The sequence below is a fragment of the Epinephelus lanceolatus genome, chromosome 14, assembly GCF_041903045.1.
Source record: "Epinephelus lanceolatus isolate andai-2023 chromosome 14, ASM4190304v1, whole genome shotgun sequence".
Taxonomy (NCBI): domain Eukaryota; kingdom Metazoa; phylum Chordata; class Actinopteri; order Perciformes; family Serranidae; genus Epinephelus; species Epinephelus lanceolatus.
Window position 1 is genome coordinate 16820189 of NC_135747.1, and position 14564 is coordinate 16834752.

General features: G+C 41.6%; 1 protein-coding gene across 6 annotated transcripts in view; it reads right to left on the reverse strand.

Annotated features, from left to right (window-relative positions):
* The window catches only part of lims2 (LIM and senescent cell antigen-like domains 2), a 36062-nt gene that overhangs the window by 17068 nt on the left and 4430 nt on the right, over nucleotides 1–14564 (reverse strand). Inside the window, exon 1 of one of the 6 annotated variants that reach the window (XM_078174410.1) lies at nucleotides 13927–14055. The exons of 1 other annotated variant lie outside the window; for it this stretch is intronic. Coding sequence is in view for 4 of the 5 variants with exons in the window: in XM_078174411.1 (XP_078030537.1) it covers nucleotides 1764–1975 (212 nt within the window). In the remaining variant the exon portion in view is untranslated. Of the gene's footprint in view, nucleotides 1–1763; nucleotides 2203–9846; nucleotides 10104–13926; nucleotides 14056–14564 lie in introns of those variants that run through there. 4 more of the 6 variants (XM_078174408.1, XM_078174411.1, XM_078174407.1 and 1 more) reach the window with 4 other exon arrangements.

Genomic DNA, 14564 nt, shown 5'->3' on the forward strand with positions numbered 1-14564 from the left:
GATGTCTACCACACAGGTTTTAACAAGTATAATATTGAATGCAAAATCTCAGCACACCTGAAGGCACAGGTGCATAGGAAGAGGGCGTAACCCAAAACGTGTCCACAAAATCAAAGAAAGGTTCCCGCACACTGTATCGCTCTCAGTCAAACATTTATTGGCGTAACGTTTCGGTTGATGTGACCTTCATCAGACATGTTTGACCTTCATCAGACATGTCTGATGAAGGTTACATCGACCGAAACGTTACGCCAATAAATGTTTGACTGAGAGCGATACAGTGTGCGGGAACCTTTCTTTGATTTTGTGAACAAGTATAATATTAAAATTGATCAGTTTGCAGCAAAAGTCTCTGGCAAAATCAGGTATTGTAACCAGACAGACAAAAGTAGGTTCGAAGGATAGAAAATCCATATGATTCTCCCTCTACCCTGTTAACCCCACCGTGCTGACCTGTGACTATAAATGGAGGCTGGTTCTGGTTGTCAGCAAAGGGAAAGGATGCAGACTATCACTTGTGTTATGAATACCTTCTGTTCCCTCCACCCTCCCTCCTCTGGTCCCCACGTGTCTTCACTTTGCTTTCTATTGCAGCTCCTCTATTTTCTCCTCTGTTGTCGGCGTTCTGTACACATCTGTGAACACTATATGTGCTGTAAAATAATCCATCATTATTTTAAACTCCTATGACAATGTTATGGAAAACGACGGGGACCTAGATATTGCTGACAGCTGTCTGAATATTCAAAGCTCTGTCGGTGTCTTTTCACTATAAAGTCTTAAGTTGTTACTGCGTACCGTTTTGACCAATTTCAGTCTCCAATAGCACAATACATTTTCGTTTTCTTTAACTCAGAAGTAAAAGCCAAAATCCAGTTTGTGTGGACACAGGGAGAAATGTTCAAGTACCACACATAGGGACTGATGTCTCCATATCATCTCATCTGCTGAGACCTAACACCAACCAAAATTTGATTTGTCAGTCTTTAACACTGTGAAAGACAACTCCAGGCTCCAAAATGTCCCGTCACAAACCTGTGGGTGACCCTGTGCCCATGTTTTCCTTCAGCCTACGTATACGCTAGATCAGTCAGAAATATAGTACGTATATTTAGCCTTCCTGCCCCTCATGCACACATACTTGGGATGCCAGTTGGCATATTCTACTTTGCATAACAACTTGGCACAAAAATAGCCCTTCCTGTGTGCTCCCGTCCGGCAGTGCTCAGAGCTATTCCTGCACAAACATGGTACCTAGGGCAGCTTAAGTGAGTCAAACTTGCCAGTAACGCTGGCTACATTTGAATTCTTCACATTCTGTAACACTGCAGTAAGCTCAGAGCGTACACACTAACACCATGTCAGTGAATGAGCACACCAAATTTCTGAACAAGCACATCCATTACCTCATGCCATTTTTCCTGCTATCACTTTAACTGGCATGTCACTTACCAATGTGTACAATTCTTAATCTGTGATGGTACCACCACACAGTCACAACCACAACTGTCCCAGTCACTGCTCCGTGATACTTGCTCAGAGATACTACAGTTACTACAATGACAATTGAGAGTGGAGGTGTGTCCCTGAGAATGAAACAGCCTCACACCTACCACATTAAATCCATAATAACTCAGTACTTTTTGGTGGAAAAGCAGCTTTAATTTCCTTTAAAGGTAAGTGTCATCATCTGAGCAAACCTTTATTTTGGTCAACAGCTACCTACAGTGCTTTAACCCTTGTCCTCCCAACTATGTACTCACAAGCGAGCATAAAAATCACAAAACTCCTTGTAGACTTTGACATCGCTCTTTCGTCTCTGGGACTTGGACACCGGCACCTCAGCCTCTCCCCCGTCACCGCCCTGCAGCCTCTGGTGGTAACCGTTCATCTCCCCATGAAGAACATGGTCCGGGGCCTCTCCATCCTCAGGTATTGATGGCGGCAGGACACGACCGTTTATCTCCATGCTCATGTACAACAGTCTGAATTAAGTGCTGAAGTCCACCTAACACCTAAATTAAAATTACTGCTGTCAAAAAGCTGAATTCTAATAAAAAAATCCTCTGTGCTTCTTCAAGGCAAGTTTCCAGTAATGGGAATGGCAATCCAGTAAGCAGTGGGAGCTGTAATCCACATCGCAAGAAGGCGACCGAAACACTGATCAGGCTGCGCTGGGAGTACTCTCCCTCTCTCCCTCACACACACACACTCCCTCTTTCCCTCATTCCCACATCAACTCTTGCTCTTTTTTTCTCTCTCACTCACTCACCACCCTCCTGTCACACTCACTGTCTATTCTTGGGCAGGTTACTGACACTAAAGAGCCCACCCTGACGCCAGTCCAGACAGAGGTCACTGTGCCATCACACACCCATGCCTGAGCTGTGTTTTTTTAAGGTTTTGCATCCCTGATATCTACAGTCTATGACTAATATCTACCCGTGCTTTCAGTCTCTGTGTGTGTGTGTGTGTGTGTGTGTGTGTTAAACAGCTGGAACTCTCAGCTTTCTGGGAGAAATAACAACGTGGCTCTAACTCCAAGTATTGTGCAAAGTGGGAATGTCGCATGAGAAAGCGGAGAAGCTTAAGTGGTATGATACCAATATGACAGAAACAGAACAGATAACGCATCACTGTTTATTTCAGCTGATGTATAAACACACTGAGGAAGGAAATCAACATACAGGGGCTGAAATTGGCCCAGATATTGCCTAATCCACCTCCTGATGTGATGCAATGTAATCTGGTGAATTACATATTCATAGTTTAACAGACAGATGCTACGCTGTTTGGGCCATCTAAACTGATTTAATGCAGATTTTTAACACTACTAATTTCAACTGCATGCATGCTTCCCTTGGTTGGTTCGGTCTTAGCGCACTTTCATGTTCACCAATTCCAAATATATCTTACCCCACCACTGGTAAACCACGTGATGTCATTGTTTATGAACTGCTTATTTTTTCCTGACAGGATTAAAACAGGATATAATGGAAACATGCGTCTACACCAAGTGAGCCAACAGAACGGCTCAAAGCATATATCTGAGGCTATCTACAGCTACAATTATAAAATATGTTAATGGTCCTCAGAAACCCCATTTTGGACGATAGACATTCCTTTAAACCCACAAATCCGTGTCTCCTCTGGGTAAATGATAGCTCTTTATGTGGTTACACTCAACTGGCATCTCAAATTAATGACCACTTCCCAAACCATCAAAACAACATCAAGCCAGATCTGGAAATACACTCCAGCGAGACAAACATGTTCAACGCTCCACTGGGAAGCAACTGCTGTGTAAATCCTGCGAAACTAAGGGATGCACAATAAACACATAAGTCTATAAAGAGCCAAAACACAACGTTCTAGATGTGTGTGTGTGTGTGTGTGTGTGTGTGTGTGTTTCCAGCTGAAACATGTCTCTGAGTCCTTCAGTATAACAGTCTTCTACATGACTCCATAATTCTACAAATAGACAGTTAGTGAAGCCTCAACTCCAAACTAGGTGCTGGCAGCTGCTGTTTAGTGTCTGTGTGTGTGAGAGAGAGTTTGTATACATAGTTGGGGCCAACTCTACCTCCTCTGAAAGAGGCTGCCAGACCTCAAATCATCCAAAGCCATCAATTCACATTTGAAAGTTTAAATCCAGAATTTTAAACCTGGGAGTGATTTGATTTGTTTCTTAAATGCATCATCTTTTCTACGTGCATCATATAAGCATTTTTGTCGGGGCTCTGAAATGAATGACATAATGAGCCAAACATCACACCAGGCACCATCTATAGCTACAAGAGCCTTTCTAAAACAGAACAATGACTGCAGAAATGTCTCCTGTCCTGAGCTGGGGCTCTGCTGGGAATCTCATCCACTGGGAACCAGTGTTGATTGACTCTGGTACAATGGACAGAGGGTGGGTGCTGAACAGGAAGCACACGTAATCTTTCCTCCAGATTAGAGACATTGCCATGCCACAGGGTGTTCCACCTAAAAATGTGTGCTAGGGAGCTTATCAGCTCTCTGGTGTACAGGGTAACATAAAATTATTAACATCTGATTTGAGCTAAATCAAACTTCAGCACTGAACATTAGTAGCATTAAATTCATTTTAGAGAAAATAGAATTAGAGTCAAAATAATTAGACTGGGGGTAAAAATAGCACTGCAACACACTGTTCTTTCTGACCAACTTCCAATTACCACAGCTGACAAGGGATTAGACAACATTTTTCCACAGGGATAGAACAAAAAAAGTAAATCAGAATCTTTCCTTTCTCTCTCGCTCTGGGATACACACACACAAACAAATAGACAGGGCAATAAATCAAAGTTGCATAACATGGAAAGCTCCTTCTAATAAAATAGACAAGAAGACAAAACATGCTCTTGCATCTGCTTAAACAGTAAATTCCTTCATGACAGTTTGTAGTTTCCACTCGGCAGTATTGTTATGCTAGTGCTGGACATACTCACATACTCAGCCCTCGCTGACCACAGTGCCAACCACCAACCACAGTACAAAGAAAGTGGATTATCACTTTAAATAGTACAAGAATAAAAACAAAAACACATTTGTATGACTAAAATAACAAAATAGCTCAAGCTTGCTTGTCAGAGAGGACTTGATTTTTGTGAGACTCACTTGGTATCATTAGCATTTAGACAGGTGACTTCACCCTAGCTGATTCTTGGTCATCACTGATACACGACAGTGTTCAGTCAGGTCAGTGGATAAGACCACACAAAAATCATGCTGTAGCCAGATAAATGAATGAACAGATATTTCAGCTAAAAGAACAAAGATATTAATGCCTTACCGAGAGAGAGACAGAGAAAGAGAGACAGAAAGAGGAGAACATAGAGAGGAGTCCTCTCAGCCAGCTGGTCCTGAGGCTCACCTCTAACAGCACAAGGCCTCAGGACAACCCTCACACAGTCCAGCCAAACCAAATTATAGCTTAAGAAAAAGAAAACCACATCAACTATTGGACATCTAAAACCCAAACCAAACTTCAATGCTATTTCACCCTAAACAGATAGTACTCGAAGGCAAACTATCTGACCGCTGTGAGAGATGAGAAACTGAGAAAGATACTGACTATGTACAGACTCAGTGATCACAGCCTGGACATAGAGACTGGCAGACACAGACAGACCTGGCTACCTAGAGAAGATAGGCTGCATCAGCTCTGTCCTCAGAGACAGGTGGAGACAGAGCAACATTGTCTGCTGCAAGATTTTGATACACCCTCTGACCAGATTAAATGCAACATCTACTTGTAGAAAATAGTGTCAGCGCCATAGATGCAGGAGGTTATGTCACTGCATGTCACAGCCTAAGAGACAACCAACACAAAAACATATGGTTCATCTCCTTACAGATCACACTCTGCCTTTTTATTTACTACTTCACTTAATGAGTTTTTTTTTTATTTAAAATGTATGTATGTCTATGCATTTGTAATATTACACTGTTGTTAACTGTTTTTGAGTTTCCACTGAGACACAGACATAGAAAGAGAGACAGGGAGTGAGAGGGAGAGAGAGAATGTGAGCGCTGATATGAATGTCAACCTGAGCTTAAAAATGGCCACAGCACCTGTCAGCAGTTGACAAAGTGTCTCTGGTTTATTCCCGCTGCAGGATAGGATTTTCAGGCTTCCTTATTGGGTCACTAAAGGTCACTGTTGAGGTCACAGGTCAGGTCACTTGGAAAATGTAGTAGGAAATACAGGCTACTGTTCCAATGGACTGACCTCTGTAGCTATCATGGAGGCAAAGCCATTCATTTGCAAACAGAGACGGATTTGTGTAAATAATCTAGTGCAGTGATTCTCAACAGCTATGTGGGCTTGGCTCCCACAGACAGAAACATTTAACTCAAAACCACACTGACAAGCATTTGTCTTACATTTTCCATCTGCAAAGACAAACAAAACAAAAAGGCACTGGGGTATAAAAGGCATGGGACCTTTGTAGCCTTGAATTTTAAATATATGAAACAATAAACTATAAACAAAACAAACTATGGACATTTTATATAGCGTGTGTCTAAAACAGAGATGCCACAACCCCTCAGACAAGGGTTTGTTTCCAGTGCAAGCCTTGTAGACTATATCACTGCTTGATCTGCTTGGCACAGTAACAGTAGTCCTGTACTGTGGATGAACCTCCATTTACTCCATGAACCTGGAAGTATTTGTATGCATTTGGTGCTTGGTTGGTGTTTAATTTGGATTTGTCCAATTAGCTTGTTGAATTCTTGGTTTCCCACTTAACCTTAACTACTTTTCTTTATACAAATTTTGACTGTGTCTATTTAATAAGGAAGGATTAGGCTGTAATACATACACAAGTCGGAAAGAGAAACCAGAAAGTTATCTGGAGAGTGGGGTAATATCTGCAGATAACTTCACATTGCTCTTAACTGAGCCAATTTAAAAGAGTCCCAGTGTTGATATTGTGGCCAAAATTCTGACAAATATGAATAAAATATAATTTTGATAAATGCTTTGTCATAACTTTTAATTAAAGCACATAATACTCCAGCTAAAAGACATTTATATTACAGAACATTTTTGTTTTGGTATTTGTGTAAAGGTTGGCTGAATGAATCTGTGTCTGCAGACTACTCCTGTCCTCTAAATTTCTGGACCCAAGCAACAACTGTGGCTCTCAGCCGGTACAAGACAAGGAGATTCAGGCCAAAGAAACAAATCAAACACACCCTGCTCACACACCCTCACTCCCCCTCACCCACTGTGTCAACAGCAACCATGGCAACAGAGACAGGAGGGCTGCTTGGGCAAAACCATTTTTCCTTTGGCAAGCATAACAAGTTTGCACACGCACACGCACACACGCGCACGCACGCACACACACACACACACACACACACACACACACACACACACACACACACACACTTAGCCCTCAGTGTCACACACTGATTCAATGACTGGGCAACATATTTCATGACTAACATTTCCTTTGTTTTGCACTTTTTGTTCCCGACACCCACTTTGACTTACACAATCAAGGGTCAGTTCCACTTAACTACAGGACAGGCTGGAATACATACAGCCCAAAGGATGACGTAACATTTTATATCTAGTTTCTAATGGTGCCACTTAATAATACCTTTGTGGACTTAGTTCTGTATTCATTTCATACCACAACTGTTTTCACAGTAAGCACCATAGACTGTATATGAAGATGGACGGCATGACAGCTTTCCAAAAGTGAAGCTAAAACATATTCATCACCCCCTGTTGATTGGCTGTAGTATTGGTCATAAACCCCGTCCTCTAATGCTAGCAGGTTGGACACGGGCCAAACTAAAAGGTCTAAGTACACTTCATTTTTAAACAGTGGGAGGAAGTGGAGCCGTGTCGTCCATTGTTATGCACAGTCTACGGCTGCAGTAATTAAACCTTCTTACCATGTTAAGGCTGCACAATTGTGAATAATATTTTTAGGTACCTAAGCACTTTTTAAAATACAAAATTAGGTATGGCATTGGCCTGTATATGGCTCCTGGCATAAATTTCCTGCTAGTTTCAATGGCTTTAATAACGTTGTCACTATTGCATTTTGTACAGACTTTACAGGTGGTTTGATTTGTGATGTTACCATGCTATGGTTCAGACAGGCCCCCAGGAACACCACTTAGCCTTGCGTCCCATTTTTCCCAGTGGCCACTTGTGTTATTACAGCGAAAGAGCCCCCTGCATCCCAAAAAGCATCTTCCCCATTGATCACCATTATAAAACAGACATCTGTAAAACTGTTGCCAGGACACCTCTGAATGCAAACAGGGTCAATTATGACACTTTCTATTGTGATTTTTTGATCAATGTGGAGGTTTTGTATTTGTAAAACTTTCCTCAACCTGATAAAAGTGTTTTAAAAATTTGTGACATCATCACAATGTAAAGTCTATGAGCCAAGCTCATACTCACGGGAGAAACACTACTGTGCATATTCAGTGGGCTGCATGCCATGTAAATAAACCTGGAAGTTAGAAACTTTTTTCGGCGTGTGCTCCAGACGAGCAAGTTCACTGGAATGAACAGGTGCCAACTTGGCATCCGGGATATTACCATCAATCTTTGGGTTCAAACTGCAAAGAATATTCGTGTGAATGTCATCGTGTTTAAATCGGAAAAAGTTCCACAGCAGGATGGGATTTTGCTTTGCTACAAGCACATTTTTATGAAAGCTAAAATATGTATATTCTCTTTCTCATCACTGCTAACAGGGCTTCCTTGATTCTGCTTCTCCTAAAAAATTTTTTTACTGTGTTACTGTTTTGTCCTCCTTTCTCATGCTTTGTTTCTGTTTCTACTGTGGTTTCACGCAGTTGTGCCATTCACTGCTGCAACCTACTGTGGAAAGACATTTGAAATGATGGTTTGGTGTGGACAAGCTGTACATTTCTGAGTCTTGTGCTTCGCTTGCTCAACGCAGAGACCCTGCAGAGTTGGATATTATCACCTCTCCAGAAGTTTAACTTTTATCAAATGATACTTAGTGAAAATATTGTGCTTAAGAAAGACTTTGCAGTGTGCAAACAATGTGAAAGAAGCCATCTGACACCAGATTATTTTTGTATTGCATCAGAAGAAGGAAAGCTATATGGCAAGAAATGAAGCATTTGTGATTTGACTGGGGACACCTTTACAGCGAGAGCTCCCTCTTCCCACATTCCTGACATTACTACATTCCACTAATCACTTCAGGATCACACACACACACACACACACACACACACACACACACACACACACACACACACAGAAAGAGACTGACAAAGGGAGAGAATGGAGGAGACAGATAAGTGCTCTAAAAGACATTAAAAACATCAGCAGATGTTACTGTATTGTGAAACCAATATTGCAAAAGACTGCACGTTGTACGTTGTCTATCGCTGCTGGTCACACAACTTGGAGGAATTCAGCCATCAGCCGCAGTATTTACTGATCAAACACTCCACCACATCTCACCTTATCTGTCTTTGTCAAAACAAGACACACAGAAAAGGACTTTTTCTCAGAAGTTCTTTGTAATGATAGTGTTTCTGTAGCAACACAAACAAACCCTCTCTGATTCATTGGTGTCAATCAGCTCCAGCTAATAACAAAACCAACCCAACTAACCACAGAACACCACATTAAAAACATTAAGAGCAAAAGGTTAAGCCCACTTTAATAGTTCACAAAACCTAAAAGAAAAACCTATTACGGTAAGAAGAAAACTTTTCGGGGGAAAATAAGGACATTGGAAACGGGGAGTAAATCATATATTAGCTGCCAAACACAGAAGTGTGACGCAGGAAAGTTACCTTGCAATGAGCAGAAGAGAAACTTTGGGATTGGTTACTGTTGGGTCATCAGCTGATTGTAAAGGTAATGAGAAGCATTTACATACGGCATTTTAAAAAAGACCCAATAAAAAATAATCATAGCTTCTCAGACAGCAAATGGGGATACTGGAAATTGTGACAGGTATAATAAAAAAAAAAAGTTTTACAAGCACGGTATGGTTTTTGTTAATTTCGTTGTCCTTGTGGTTCCTTGTACCACCATAGTTTTCTATCTGGAGCCATTTAAGACTATTTCTAGTTAGTTCAGTTCTAGTTAAAGTGTACATTGTTTGGTACAAATTTTGAAGGACTTACTAACAGGTGGTGGTCAGAATATCGGCAACACAACATAACATAATGTGAGTTAAACACCAGCACAAAAAACACCCATCACTGAGCTGAATCAACATTTCTCAAATGCAGTCTCGTCAATCATTTCACAGGGTTTCAGGGTTAAAAGTTTCTCAGAGGTAGACTCACCTGAAGCTGTCCCCTGCCTGGCTTCCATAGCTGTCTGGTCTCTCCTGTCTTCGTCTGTACAAGTCTGAGTTTGACAACTCTTTCAGCCTCAGAGAGTTCATCTCCCCTTCGCCTCTCTCCCTCCCTTCCTTCCTGCCTACCCCTTGTCTGCTGTGAACGCTCAGTCCACAGCAACACTCCAAAGGAAGTGTGTGTCAGTGCTCGATCCAAATAAAAAGATGAAGTATAGTGCCACTCTCGTTCTCTCTCTCTCTGTGTCAAACACACCTCCAGGGCTCACACCCTTGAGGAAGGACATACGCAGAGGTGTGGTTTCAACAGCCTGCACACCTATCAAATACTTCTTGCTCCTCCTCCCCCTCCTGCTGCAGGTAGAGGGAGAATGCCTCGGAGAGAAGGAGGAAGAGTCGCAGAAGAAGAGAGGGGCATGGCCTTTACCCCTGCTGTCTCTATTTACCTCCTACTTCTTTCTGGCTCATTCCTCCCTTTAAAAAGAAAGCCAGGCGGACAAGGGAGAGAAAACAGGCTACTTCCCACACACATAAATACAATGGTAAACTGTAGTACTGACTAACTGACCATGGGGAATAGAGATGAACTTATTGTCCTAACAGTGTCATTTGAGGTCAGCATCAGAGCCTGAATCATACTAAATGTTTGAAGCTAAATCTAATATCTTCACTTCAGAGATAAAAAGAAGAAATCAGTCACCACTTACACCTTATATAACACTTTTGGTAAGGATACCTCATGTTTCATCATGAGAGCTGTGACAAAGACTTGTACTAAGGCAGGATATTTCACAGGTGAACAATAAACTCACTGTATTTAAATAACCATAAAATTTCATCTAGGTCTATAAAAAATGTAGGCTATGAACTGCAGCTTTCTTTTTACATTGACACATACATCGACAAGATTTCACACAATATGTGGCTGATAAATTCAGCCAGCAAGCAGTCTTTTTTTAAGATATTTTTTGGGCATTTTTAGCCTTTAATTGATAGGACAGACAAGAGTGAAAGGGGGGGAGAGAGAGGAAGTGACATGCAGCAAAGGGCCACAGGCTGGAGTCGAACCCGGGCCGCTGCGGCAACAGCCTTGTACATGGGGCGCCTGCTCTACCACTAAGCCACCGATGCCCCGCAAGCAGTCTTATAAAGGCCAGGCATAATAACAGTGTTTTGAACACAGTAAGGAGCAATGGTAAGGTTAAAAAAAAGCTGCAGTCAGCATTTCAGTCTGAGGAGCAGCTTGTTTAGAAAGCTGGGAACATACAGACTGAGTAAAACTCCACTGTGTTAAAAAATGCCACCCAAGTATTTTCAAATTTCAAGCATGCACTGCTCTTCAATTTGACTTGAGCTCCTCTATTGTAAACTGTGAGATCACCTCCCACCAGAAACAACACACTATTGAAAAAGGGGGAAAATGTCAATCTATGAATAATTCATCACCACGTTATGTGGGAACAAGAGATCCTCCCAAACAGAGCAGAAAGTTGCCTCCTTGACATGTTTAATTACAAGCAAGGAGCTGTGACATCATCAAAAGCAGGAACAGGATTGGTCAGAGGACGTGAAACCAAACAAGCAGAGTCAACAAACAGCCAAAGAAGAAACAGATGTAAACTGAGCACTGATTGCAGCTCTGTAAAACAGAGTATGCAGTCTGATTAGCAATGTAAACTGCTCCTTTAGGTTAACTGTGTTTGTTCTGTGTATAAAATTCAGTCAATACCTGCACCTGTCACTATAGAAATTACAAAGCAGTGAAAGTTTGATGGTGTTAAATGGCTGTAGGTGGACTACCGGCTGACAGAAACCATGTCTTTCCTAAATGTGTACAGACAAGAACGTGCCCTAGGAACAGTCACACAATGTGCAGATTCACCTTCGCCAGCTTGCCTTGACCTGTTCAGCATTCCACATGGGTTTCTCACACACACACACACACACACACACACACACACAGACACACACACAGACACAGTCAAAGCGTAGAATGTGAATGTTGAACTTCAAAATCAGTATCACATCCTGGAGCAGCTGCACCTGGGTCACGGTAGCGCAGGCTGACGTGTCTGAGTATGTCAGAACATTCACGGTGAATCAACGCTTCAGGCTACAGATGGGTAATATATCAATATTATACTGATATCATGATGACTAGACATCATCTTAGATTTTGAATTTGTAATATCGAAAGTATTGTCTTTTTCTGTTTTTCAGGACTGCATTTAAGTTAAGTGATGTAATATTCTGAACTTACCAGACTGTTCTAGCTGTGCTATTACCTGCTTATTTGTTATATCCACAGTAGCTCAGTCCATGGGGACTTGGGTTGAGAACTGAAGGGTCGCCAGTTCAAGTCCCCATCCGGACCAAATATGGAGCATGGAATGGTGGCGAGAGGTTCACCTCCTGGGCTCTGCCGAGTTGCCCTTGAGCACGGCACCGAACCCCCCAACCGCTTGGGGCACCTGTCCAAGGTAGCTGCCTCACTCTAACATCTCTCCACTTTGTGCATGTATAGGTCCTGTTTGTGCATGTTTATGTATTTCGGACGTGTGTGTTAATGACAACGGTGTGAAAAAATTGAATTTCCCCTCAAGGGAATTAATAAAGTATAGAAAAAAATTAAATAAATTTTAAAAAAAAGACTGATGATTATTCATTAAAATCTCATTGTGTAAATATTTTGTTAATGTACCAAGAGTCAACCCTACAGTGCCGTTGAAATATTAGTATCGAGATATCTGGTCAAACATATTGTAACATTAGATTTTCTCCATAACACCCAGCCCTACTTTAGACTTTATGTCTGAGATCAACTCACTCACAATTCGGTCCATTTGGGACATGCATTTCCCTCAATACTCAAAAACTGGTAGCTGTCATAAAACTGAATTCAAAATTGGTTATGGTTAGTAGAGCTGCAACGATTAGCTGATTAACTGATTAGTCGATCGACTGACAATTGAGTGGCAACTATTTTGATAATCAAATGAACCTTTATGTAATTTTTTTAAGCAGAAATGACAAACATTTGCTGGCTTAACACTTCTTAAAGGTGATAATTTGATGCATTTCTTTGTTATACATGATAATAAACTCAACAGCTTTGGATTTTTGGACTGTTGAATGGATAAAACATAGCCTACCATTAGGGCTCTGGGAAATGACACACGGCATGTTTCACTATTTTTGGGCATTTTACTGATGAAACAATTAATCAATGAATCAAGAAGATAATTGGTAGATTAATCGGTGATAATTGGCATTTCAAAGGTTACGTTGTGTTTTGGATTAAAGTTCTGTGCTGGTATAAATATGCTGAGATAGCTGTCTTGTTATGAACACTCACACTGACTCATCTTGCACACACACACAGACACAGACAGACAGACACACACACACACACACACACAGCCCCTTAGAACAGAGAAGACATTTCCTGCAAGCCCAAGACACTTAAGAGCCAACCTCTCTGCCACATGACTGCACTGCCACTGTGTGGACAACACTGGTACAACAGCGATCTCACCAGCTCTAATCATTAACCTCATTACTGCAAACCTTAGACACTAATGATTAAAATATACTGCAAACGAACAGTTGACAGTGAGTGGGATTGCTGTTTGTTAGGCTCATATAATCAGCAACATAGTCAGCATTTTTAAAACTGACACAATAGAGTGAACATTATTATTTTTTAACATGTGGCTGTGTTAAGTTAAACTAACCATTTCATCTATTGTTTGCATCTACTGTTACCCATAGGAGTTATTTATCATTAATCTAAATTAACAGGAATCTTGGCATCAATCACACACATATATGAGGAAGTACACAAACAAGCGCATACAGTACACAGTAGTTCAAATGCCACAGTGCAAATGTAATAAAACATCTCTCTCAAACAAAATAATAACAATATTACTCAGTGGTACACAGAGGTGTTAGACGATGCACACAGTTCTATTGACAATGTACACCATGAGTTGCACATATATCATGAAGCAAGTTATAGAGCCTAACTGCTGCTACAAATAGCTCTTAGAGTAAAAAGTCATCTTACCAATGTTTGGAGCCAAACAGCAGTGAGGATGTTTTCCGTTGCTGCTTAAGTCCCTTTGCTGTCACTGCAAACACTACTACTGCCGTTATCTCAGCCTGTATGGCCACATCACTTCCTGTTAGCTGTGGTGTGTGTGTGTGTGTGTGTGTGTGTGTGTGTGTGTGTGTGTGTGTGTGGGAGGGTGTGAATGTTTGCGTCCATTTGTGCCTATGTGCCAGTATGCATTTGTGGAAGATGGGTGGATATTAAAGCCAGCACACAAACTTCTAGCCCTGTGTGTGTGGTTTAGGCCTCCCAGACTGTCTGTCAGGGTGAAGGTGGGGTGTGAGAAGGAGGAGGAGGAGGAGGAGGAAGAGGAGTGAGATTCAGGAAGATAAAAGGTGGTGGAGAGAAGAGTAGGAATGACTAAAAAGGTGTGAGGAGCTGCGAGGAGCCTTCAACGACCACACAGAATGGATAATCAAGTAGCCCTCATAGACCTGCTATGTTAAGTGTATCTCTCCAGCTTAGAGGAGGGCAAAGGCCAAACCCAGTGACCACACTGGCTGCCACTGGCACATCCCACTGGGTGTGTGGATGATGCATCATAATCATGGGTGTGCCTTAAAATATGTGCCTCCTCTGACTGTTTTGCAACT